This window comes from Camelina sativa, chromosome 15 (genome assembly GCF_030686135.1).
Source record: "Camelina sativa cultivar CO46 ecotype springtype chromosome 15, ASM3068613v1".
Classification (NCBI taxonomy): domain Eukaryota; kingdom Viridiplantae; phylum Streptophyta; class Magnoliopsida; order Brassicales; family Brassicaceae; genus Camelina; species Camelina sativa.
The window spans coordinates 31,438,749-31,450,758 of record NC_141894.1 but is presented as its reverse complement, the minus strand read 5'-3'; the positions used below and the strand labels follow the sequence as shown (position 1 = coordinate 31,450,758).

Here is a 12,010-nt window from a genome sequence, read left to right as displayed (position 1 = left end):
TGTGCATACACAAAATGGATTGGCAGAATCTTTAATTAAACGTCTGCAATTAATTGCAAGACCATTGATCATGAGATCAAAACTACCAACCTCAATATGGGGACATGCTATTTTGCATGCTGAACCACTTATACGCATAAGGCAAAGTGCATATCATAATTATTCTCCACTACAATTAGCATTTGGTCGAGAACCAAATATTTCTCATCTAAAAATATTTGGTTGTGCGGTATATATACCGATTGCACCCCCACAACGTACTAAAATGGGACCACAGAGAAGGTTGGGAATATATGTTGGTTGTGACTCTCTGTCAATTATATGATACCTAGAACCTCAAACTGGTGACGTATTTACTGCACGTTTTGCAGATTGTCATTTTGATGAAAAAGAATTTCCGGTTCTAGGGGGAGAAAATAAAAAGATGGAAAAGGATATCAAATGGTGTGTACCATCGCTGTTACACCTTGATCCTCCCACAAAGCAGTCAGAACTAGAAGTTCGACGAATTATGCATTTACAGAGTATAGCCAATCAACTACCTGATGCATTTGTAGATATCAAGACGGTAACTAAATCACATATACCAGCAGCAAATGCTCCTGCTAGAATTGAAATCGCACAAGAACATGGGAAAATTGATGAAACACATGAGTCTAAAATACGCTTAAAGCGTGGTAGACCAATTGGTGCGAAGGATAAAAATCCTAGAAAAAGAAAGGAAGTTGAAAAACATGACGCTCCCAAAATGACAGAGAATATTATGGAAAAAACGAATCATGATTCTTCCACCAATATAGAGCAGCATGAATCTGAAGAAAATCATGAGATTTCTATCAACTATATTTATAGTGGAAAGATATGGAATCAAAAGAAAATGGATGATGTTTTTTCCTATCTTGTTTCAAAGGAAATAAATGAAGAAATCGAAGATCCAGAACCAAGGTCAGTATATGAATGTCAAAAGAGACATGACTGGATAAAATGGAAAGATGCAATACAAGTCGAACTTGATTCTCTTAATCAAAGAAATGTATTCAGATCAATTGTGGCCACACCTAAGGGTGTAAAACCTGTTGGTTATAAATGGGTTTTCGTCCGAAAACGTAATGAAGAAAATGAGATAACAAGGTACAAAGCTCGTCTTGTGGCCCAAGGTTTTTCTCAAAGACCTGGGATTGATTACGAGGAAACATATTCTCCCGTTATGGATGCTATCACATTTAGATTTTTAATGAGTCTAGCAGCTGATAAAAATCTAGAGATGCGTCTCATGGATGTTGTAACGGCATATTTATATGGATCATTAGATAGTGATATCTATATGAAAATTCCTGATGGATTTAATATGCCTAAAACGTTAACTTCTAAACCAAAAGAATTATGTGCAATAAAATTACAAAGATCATTATATGGTTTAAAGCAATCTGGGCGTATGTGGTATAATCGTCTTAGTGAGCACTTAACTAAAGAAGGATATGTGAATAATCCTCTATGCCCTTGTGTTTTTATCAAGAGAACAATATCCGGATTTGTAATTATCGCGGTCTATGTTGATGATCTAAATATCATTGGAACTCAAGAGGAAATACAAAAAGCAACAAACTATTTAAAAGGAGAGTTTGAGATGAAAGATCTCGGACAAACAAAGTTTTGTCTTGGTTTACAAATTGAACATTCTCATAAGGGAATATTTGTACACCAATCCACATACACTAAAAGAGTTTTAAAACGCTTTCATATGGATAAAGCAAATCCTCTCAGTACACCAATGGTCGTTAGATCACTTAATATTGAAAAGGATCCCTTCCGACCACATGAAAGAAATGAGGAGATACTTGGTCCTGAAGTACCGTATCTAAGTGCAATTGGAGCACTAATGTACCTTGCAAATTGCACTCGACCTGATATATCATTTGCAGTTAACCTTTTGGCAAGGTTCAGCTCATCTCCTACACAAAGACATTGGAATGGGATAAAACATGTCTTTCGTTATCTTCAAGGGACTATTGATTTAGGATTATTTTATCCTAAAGACTCAAAGGGTCAAATGGTGGGTTTTGCAGATGCAGGATATTTATCAGATCCACACAAAGCTCGATCACAAACTGGATATGTTTTTATTGTTGGGGGCACCGCCATATCTTGGCGTTCTCAAAAACAGAGTTTAGTAGCTACTTCCTCAAATCATGCTGAAATCATCGCACTCCATGAGGCAAGTAAAGAGTGTGTATGGCTTAGGTCAATAAGTCAACACATTATGTCAAGTAGTGGGATCAACGTAAATATAGAGCCAACTATCTTATATGAAGATAATGCTGCATGTGTTGCTCAGACTAAAGAAGGATATATCAAAAGCGATAGAACTAAACACATCCCTCCAAAGTACTTCTTATATACCCAAGAGCTTGAGAAGAATAAGGTACTTGAAATAAGATATGTTAGGTCTTCTGACAATGCAGCAGATCTTTTCACAAAGTCGTTACCTACTTCAATATTCAGAAAACATGTCCATAACATTGGGATGCGTCATCAACGGAACCTCTGAAGTGTTACACTAAGTCATTCGAGGGGGAGCAGGTGTGATTGTACTCTTTTACCTTACTATGGTTTTTCTCAACAAGTTTCCTAGAAAGGTTTTTAACGAGGCAGCGAAACACATCAAAAGGACAAATGACAATGGACTCCAAGGGGGAGTGTTACAAAAGTCAAGACTTTACGTATGGAAGTGAAAATGGAGCCCAATTGTCATTATAACTCACAGTAATATTTGTCTCAATTTTTATCTATAAATACCAATGTATTCGTTCATATGAAATATACATTATTACGAATGCAAGAGAACGCATGTAAATTCCTTTCCTTCTCCTACTCTTCTCATTACATATATATAGATATATATTACAAAATTAATCATATATTTATTACTTAAATAAAACAACTCCTTCATTCTTTTATCTTTTCAGATTTAAAAATTATCCCATGAAATCCTAAACCTCAGATCAAATCTTGAGATTCTGTAAGAAGGTTATTAATTAAACATTTAATTATTATTTTATACATCTGGACATTTAATTTTCTTACAAAAACCATAGTACATATTCACTTATTTAATTTATTCATCGATTATAAGACTAACAGTTTGTTCTATTGGATATGCTCTTTCTGACCATTAAATATTGTTGATAGATATGTACATATCATCGTTGTTTATCGATCAATATATACAATTATACAAATTAATTAATATGACAGAAAAACATGTAATAATTTTGCTCTCGTCACCAAAATATTAATCAAAAGCTAACGATCTATTGTAATGGGTTTGTTTTGTTGCTTCAAGTTAATATGTTCGATTTAGAATAAAAATAATTCTTTTGACGGTTTATGATAACTTTATGGGTAAGCATGATTGTGTAAATTCTAACCCTAGCTAGGTTGTTAAATGGACCTATCAAAGCTACGTTGAATAACGATCCAAAGAATATAAATATTGTGTAACTACTAATTCTAATCCAATAAATGTTAAGTATAAACTTATGTCGTGGACTCGTGAAACATGTGATTCTTAGAACATGTCGTAGCCTTAATTAGCTCTGAAGGGAAACTAAAATATTGTATACGTATATAAGAAATGTAGCAAGGAGGTGTCACTTTTGGATTAACCAATATTGGAAAGACACGTGTAAGTCCTGCTGACGTTGAATATTCTTTTTTTCAGCATGACCCTTATAAATATAGTAGGTCTATCAATTCGAGAACCTCAAATATGTAGGCTTTGAATAGATACGATGCAGAGCAGAAAAATTGAAATTCATGATAAGAAAACATGAGATGATATACACGTAATATTTTTGTTTTGGGTTAAAAGATCTTTACTGGTTACAAACACGCGTACGTGCGGTCATGTGGGAATATCACAGTAAGTCACTAATCAAAGATTCAAATCGTAGGGTGAACAAAAAAAAAACAACTTCGAAGTTATTATCAAAATATTTTTTTTTTAATTAGCAAAATACATACAGAAGCATTTTTTATCTTTCAAAAAAAAAATTATGTAAAAATTCCTTTTATTCATTTATGTATTTTTATTTATTCATAAAATTCTATTATATATTGGTTTGATTTTATTAGCATTAAATTTGTAAAACTAAAGTTAAATCCATTTTTTTAGAAATACCCTAAAATAGCACTAAAACAAGTTTTATGGATAATTATAGCATACATTCCATAAATTTTCAAAAATTAGCAATATTTAACACATTAAAATATTTCAAATTAATTTTTAGAATTTTTTTTTTTAGGTTCGGGTTTCCAATTTCACATTTAGAATATAGTTTTAAGGGGTAGGGTTTAGTATTTTGGATTTAGAATTTTATTTTGAAAGATTAATTTTGAAGCTATTTTTGGAATTTTAGAGATTTCTGCTAAAGTTGGAAAAAAAACTTATTTTGATGCTATTTTTGAGAATTTCTCTTTTTTTTTTTCACAAAACAAAATCGTATCTTAGCATCGCTTATTACATTAAAACTAATTCCAGTTTTTATATCAAGGTTTTTGGTATGGTTATAACCTGAAATTAGTTCATCTCATGCACATTTTCATCCTCTATATTTATATACTGTAACAAAACCTTCTATAAAATATGTTTAGGAAAGTAAAACCAATAATATGGATTTTTTTCCAATTTACAAGAATGTGTGTGTATATATATATATATATATGTGTGTGTGACATACATACTGTACTTATAAATGTATACATCCACAAAATAAAACAATTATGACCACAATGATTGAAATAAATTAGAGATCGAGAAAAGTGTATCAAAATAGGGGATTATGTTGAGATTATTAAGTGATTTGATGAGTAATGAAGAGAGCATAATACCAAAACAGACAGAGCATAGTGGAGAGAGTATTTATTAACAATTAAACAAATGAATATTTTATACGAAATAATATCTACTGTAGATTGTGTGCACATGCATTTCCCCTACTACATTATAACACACTCTGTCTTTACTCGTATAATGTTTTAATAATATGCAAATAATTGATTTGTTAAGGATTTTATATAAAAATCATTTTTCTCGAATCAAATCCCTTTGATCCTGCTACTTACCTCGAGAGCCAATCAGACCTAAAGTCATTTCTGTATATTATTTTATCAAAGCATTTCATTATGAGTTCTTAATTTTCTATTATCTCTCTGATCGTTAAATATTTGACTGTTTTTAAAACATAATCGAGCATTAACAACCAATAATGAACATTTAGAAAATCAAATTTTAAAGTAAGATTTTAGCCGATAAATATTCGAAATTCAATTGGGTGATGTCTATTTATCCTGGGATATATAATGATAGGTTTTTTTTTGTTTTGTCAACAAAAGATCAGCTCAAACGAACCAATTAGGTGGGAAATTGTTTGCAAACAAAACTTGATGCAGAGATGTACGCGTTTGGCGTGCCAAAGAATCCGCACTTACATTAACATTTCTAGAAACTAAAGATAAAGAGAAAGAAGAAAATTCCTCTCTATCTATCTTGATGTCGTCACGGTACGCCGAGAACGCTGGCCAGTCGGAAGGAGAAGACACCATCTTCACCAAATCTGAACAGTCTGTATAGAAAGCCACCTCTCTGAAATCATGGCCGATCATGCATCGCATCGCCCAAAAGAACGCTTCAGCTTCAGCATGTAATGGAGATAAACTTCGCCGGAAATTCTTGGCTCCCAAAATCGGTGACGGAGTCTGGGATGAGATACAACACCATCCAGCACCTGCAAACGGATCACCTGCTTTCCAAGATCCATCTATGAAGCATCGATATCCCAAAAAACCGTAGGGAGGGAAGCAGTTGCCCCCTAACTAGGATCCCTGAAACTACGGGGATTGAGGAAGAGGTCTCCAGATCGACCTCCACCTGAGCCTGCTGCCACAATGAAGCTTCTCCCTCTGCTATCCTAACAATATCCTCCGGCCGCTCCACAATATTTTCAAAAAAGCGTGCATTCCTCGCTTTCCAAATATACCACATAAGCCAAGGGAAAGCCGCAACATGAGCCCCAGGATTCTGCTGACCTAAAAAGTGGTCAACATTTGCATACACTAAATCTGACGGGAAGGAAATAGGCCCGACCGGCACGTGTGCATGGTTTATTGTTTCCGCATCCGCCCCACACTGTACTTAACCTAGATCACAAGCAATACCCGTCGACCCAAATTTGCCAAAACCGAAATACATCCAGATAAAACCTGCCACATAAAATGTTGAATTTTAGGAGGGCAACGAACCCTCCATACACTAGCGAGGAGGGAGGTAATTTCCGGGCCAGAACTAGTGGCCGCAAAAGTCCGAAATACATCATGACGTGCAGTGTGGTAGCCTGATTTAACCGTATACAACCCAATTTTCGTAAAATGCCAACCGAAAGGATCATCCTTTTGGTTACCACCCAATGGGATAGCCCCTATCAATGCAACATCTAGTGGATCAAAATGCTCATTAAGCATATCCATACGCTAAGTGTTTGTCTGTCGATCAATTAACTGATTCATTTGAAGAGAAGAGTCCTTTACCATGCCCTTACTTAAAGCTGCTCTCGGGAATTGAGCTGGTACCCAAGGGTCAGACCATATGGAAATGGTGTCCCCGGAGCCAACCCGTTTAATAAGCCTTTTATTAACCAGAGAGCAAGCAGAACATATACTCCTCCATCCATAGGAGGGAGAGTATGACCTAATCGGATCCAAAGGATGCGTATTCCTATAGTACCTACTTTTAAAAACCCTGGCAAAAAGTGAGTCCGGAACATCAATCAGACGCCATAGCTGCTTGGCCAGTAAAACCGAATTAAAATCATCCACATTCCTAAAACCGAGTCCACCCAACTGTTTACTAACACACAAGAGGATATATATTTTACTAAAGCCGATAATGATAGGTTTTTATTTTAGGATATATATAAGTATTTTAACTTATTAGAAAAAGACTAAATTCGAATACAAAAATATCAAAAAAATTCAGACTACCACATAAAAACAAGAGGGCAATACTTCGATTCACCCCTAAGGAAACTTTTTTAAAAATTCACCTCCTTATAAAATAAAGAAACAAAATTTGTATACAACATTGTAAATTTAAAAACTCAAATCCCTCTTTTATAAACCAAACCGATAGATAATTTTGTTTTATTTATAAAATCTAACTCTAACCATCTCATTTGTAAATCCAAACTGATATATAATTTCGTTTTAATTGTAAAATTTAAACCTCAACCACCTCATTTGTAAACCCAAACTGACATATAATTTTGTTCTAATTGTAAAATCTAAATTATAACCACCTCACGAAATTATATATCGGTTTGAGTTAACAAATGAGGTAGTTAGGGTTTAGATTTTACAACTGAAACGAAACTATCTATCGGTTTAGTTTATAAAAGAGCAATCTGAGTTTTTAATTTTACAATGATGTATAAAGATTTTGTTTCGTTATTTTATAAGAAGACGAATAAAGAGGTTCACTCAAGTATTGTCCATACACAAAATAGCATTTGACTCAAAAAAAAAAAAACTAATAATAACTAATGAGCTACATGATTCTGTGAGAACTTCATAGATAAAATGACATCTTTAACCTTCACTATACTTTTCTATTTTGTTTTATCTCCATCGTAATTTTTCATAACTTTTAACCTGACCATATATTTCGGTCGACGGTCTTTCGTATTCACCATCGCCACCAAGAGATTCTTAACCCTCTCTTAAATTTTCTTTGTTTTCATGTATTATTTTAATTTTAATTCGGTTCCAATCCCCATCATATCTATCATTAAGCTCTACCATTACTATTTTCCCACCATATCTCATTGTTAGGCTCTATAGTTACCATCATTAGGCCCTTAAACTCATTGGATGACATTGTTGAAGACTAATATTTTAGTTCTTAAGTCAAAGACTAATACATGTGGTCTACAGAAAGCAATTAGGAATGATAAATTTTGTCATGCTCAGTCTGTGGATCTTGATAATTGGTTTTGCTTAACAAATACTGCAGATATAAGACAGATTACAAAACTATATTATTGAAAAAAAAAGATAGAATTTTGTTCAATCATAAAATGGAAAAAAAACATCGGACATATATATATAATATATAGTAATATATAATGATATCTAAGGCATATCCTGTTTTATTGGTACTAATCATGCTGATTAAATTATTTATAACGTGGGATTCTGGTCACATAAATAAATATATGGTTGTTCACAAAAAAGGAAAAAAAAAAAATAACTTCAACATATTAAACTTTTTGTGTTTATCGCTGTGTCAAGTTTTGCTTCGCAAAAACCACTGATAAATCATTTGTTTTCTATTAAAATTTGTGATAATATTCTTTTGTCTACCCTTGGCCTTTACAACATATACTACAACAACATTGTTAATTTGAAGGATACAATTTGAGCAGATACATTGGAAGATAAAACTGAGAGTTATAAAGATAAGGTCTTATAATATCGTATCGTACAACCTAGATAGATAGAGAAGACCTTGGGAACTCCAATATGCGAGCTTCAAAGAATCTAAAGCCCCGCACATGTGGAGTGATGCTTCTTCTGTTAATAACTTTGAATTTCTTTTCGTTCCTTGAATTTTGATACAACGTAATTTGACATTCATACCTTTGTAATTTTACCATCACCACAAGCTACACAGTTTTGTATGTATATAATAAGATTTTAAATGATAGAACATATATCTTTATAGCTAATATAAATTAAAAAAAACTATTATAAACATATATTATATATATATATATATATATATATATATATATCAGTGGAAATCAATTTGCTGATTGTTTTTTTTTCAAGTTAAAATTAATGATGTTTATGAAGTTTATCGTAGAAGATAACGTACGACTAGATGAACCGATTTGGCCATTGTTTATTTGAATAACTAGGATATCTTTAGGTAAATAAGGCAACAAAGACTTATCAAAGTCTATAAAATTATAGCATGTATTTTAAATATTATTTTAAAAACGAAACATAGAAGTTTTAACTAATTCAATTAGATTCCATCTGTTGACCAGAACAAAAAAAAATAGATTCCTTTTGAGAGGATATAAAACTCAGCTAACTTTCTAATGAGAGGATGTGGAGAGTTAAAATTAAGGGATAAGCAGGTGAGTTAATCCGTTTTTCCTATCTTAATATGCTTATATAATTAACCTTTCAAAATAAGTGGCTAAGAAATTACATTATTTAATTTTATTCTTTTGATGGAACTGTCATTTGCTAAAAAGTTGATACACCTTTTTGCACCACATTGTAGATGACACGACGTCGCCAAGCTCTTTCGAGGACTAAAATATGACGCTAATTAAACGTAATATAGTATTGAACTAGCATCCGGCTAAGAAATCTATCATTTGTAAGCCGACGTTCAAGACTCTAACTATCATTCATTCAAACCATCGTCCAAATATCCGTCATTCTTCAAATGAGTCGACTTTGAAGAAACCCTAAATAGCATTGGAACAAGTCTCGGGAACTGCATTAAAGTTGCTAGTTTTTGTAATGGACAAAATGGACTATTCAAGTGAAGAGGATGAACATCGGGTTATCGGAAAAAAAAACAAAAAGAGTAAGAGTTTGACTAAGAAGAAAAATCGGGTCATGAGACCAACAAGTAGTCAAGTTAAGAAATTGCGATAATACATACGCCTATAGGACCTATATACTAATACTTAACACTAAAAAGGTAGATGATATATACAATAATAGAATTTACTAGTAATTTACTAATAATAGAATTTTCTCGTAACTATAATTACCACAACACTTTACCATATAAGTTTCCAAAATAAATGTTTATAAACATTTAACTCAATGAATAGATAAGAGTTGTAAACGAAATCGTATTTCACCAAACACAATTTTAAGAAAACGATACGAGATCGTCATTGGTTGACCCACGTGGGCGAATATTATACATAGATCATGAAAGATCATTGTCTTATTTTGATATATATCTTGATTAGAGACATAAGAGAATATAGTGATTTGTGTCAACGAAGCTTCCTCGACTATTAACACAAACTATAGACTCCCGTGACCACGTGAAGCAGGCGAAGAGTTGTGTGTCACCAATCACCATGTCAACTTGTATCGTCGGGGCGCTAATCAATACGAAAGAGGGACATGCGGCAAGATCCTTGTAGAGTTCCCCGACAGCCCGCACCAGCAAGATAAATACAACGAAGCCAAAGCGCACTACCAGTTCTCTCGAGTTTTTGGCTGTTTCATAGGTTGAAGGAAGTATCCTTTTCCCTACGTGACAGAAAGAGATAATTTTGGAGCTACGACGTCATTTCTTGCGGCAACCATTGGAATATTACAGAACGATCCAGCCTAGTCTCAATAAACCGCGAGGGACGCATACTCTGTCTGTCCCGAGTCTAAAAATTATATGAAGACAATATTATATAATTTCAATAAGACCATAAGGGTTTCTTATATACTTTCATATGTAGTAAGATTAATTATGTCGATTACCATGGTGCTTTTCCAAATGTTTTACAAACAATAATTAGATTCAGTCATTCAAAATCTTAGTATAAAACTTATGTCTCTTGATTTTTTTATTTCTTTTAGTATGTGAAAGCCCAATTAACTTATAGACTTATGAAAGAGTCATATGGGCCCAAAATAAATAGAAAAGCTGATATTTTAAGACAATTTTAGTTTGTTTATAATAAATTCAAGCTGATATATAAGCAAATCAATTGCACCTGACCACGACCCAGTCCGATCCAACAACCCACTAAGTTTGAATATAATAAACTTCAATTACATCTTAAGAACTTTCTCCCACAAATATTAACTATCAATCAAGGTTTATTAAAAAGATTACAAAGTTTTTATTGAGATGACAATTTTTTCTCGATCTAAGGTTTGAGATGTATGTTTGTGACGGTGGAAGGAGAGACGGTTCCAGTTTTTCTACTGGGAATATTTTGGTGCTGAGATGGGTCGAAAACCTGATGAGACCATGGACAGCTCAACTGAACCACACGAACCGGAGGAGCAGCTTGAACCAGAGAAAGCACCGGAGGAGCAGCTTGTATCAGCGGAAGCAGCGGAGGAAGCATTGATCGTCCCGGCGACTCCTCTAACAAGGTCACGGTCCAAGAGGTTCAACCAAGCCATCAATGGAATACTTAAGGAGTTGGACAAGAAGCTAGAAGACGTGGCTCAAACCACTTTCACAATGCTCACAGCTCATGGTGCTCGGTAAAGGATAAAGTGTTGCTTTGGCGCTCTTTTTCCCTTGTCAAGTTTTGTCCCAATGGATTTTCTTGACAAGGTTTTTAACGAGGCCTAAGTAACATTTTTAGACCCCCCCCTTTGCCAACCCAAGTCGTGGTCCAAAGCCCTTTACAAAGCTTTGGCCCATTATTCTACCTCTTTCTCATTTCAAATTTTGCATTTAATGTTTTGTCATTTCCTAGATATCTTGCATGAACTTGACCTTGTTAAAGCTCTTGCAAGACTGTCTAGGGTTTTATTTCTTTTCTCTCCTTCGTCTCCCCCTTCTCCTATAAAAAGACAATGTATCTCTCTTTCATTTCTTATCAAACATTTAAATCAAAAACTTCTTTTTACTTGTTTGATCAGAGAAGTGTGTAATATCTTCTCAACTTATTTATTTCTTAGTGTTTCATATCTAAGATATAATCAAGCCTGAAGTCTAAGAGATTTCCATCTCTCTTGGATGTTCACAGCGGACCGCCAAACAAACCATACCAATCGATACAAAGGGTGAGAGCAAGGTGAGTCACAATAGTTTACTATTTGTTTACAAAGAAACTCTTGCTTGTACAACTAACCCCGAACCGGTGCTACCGAGTAAAATTGAGTTGGTTTTGCAAGAATATAAGGACGTGTTTCCGGAGGACAATCCCATTGGTTTACCACCTATCTGAGGGATCGAGCA

At 33.8% G+C, this 12,010-nt stretch overlaps 1 protein-coding gene across 1 annotated transcript; it reads right to left on the bottom strand.

Annotated features, from left to right (window-relative positions):
- Window positions 1–5,400: 5,400 nt before the first annotated feature.
- On the bottom strand, window positions 5,401–6,525 carry LOC147927394 (uncharacterized). Its single transcript, XM_087487436.1, has 3 exons — window positions 6,249–6,525; window positions 5,876–6,087; window positions 5,401–5,757 (listed from the first exon to the last, which is right to left on the bottom strand). Exons 1-3 carry the CDS (start codon window positions 6,523–6,525, stop codon window positions 5,401–5,403), a joined length of 846 nt encoding a protein of 281 aa, XP_087343562.1.
- Between the last annotated feature and the right edge of the window lie 5,485 nt (window positions 6,526–12,010).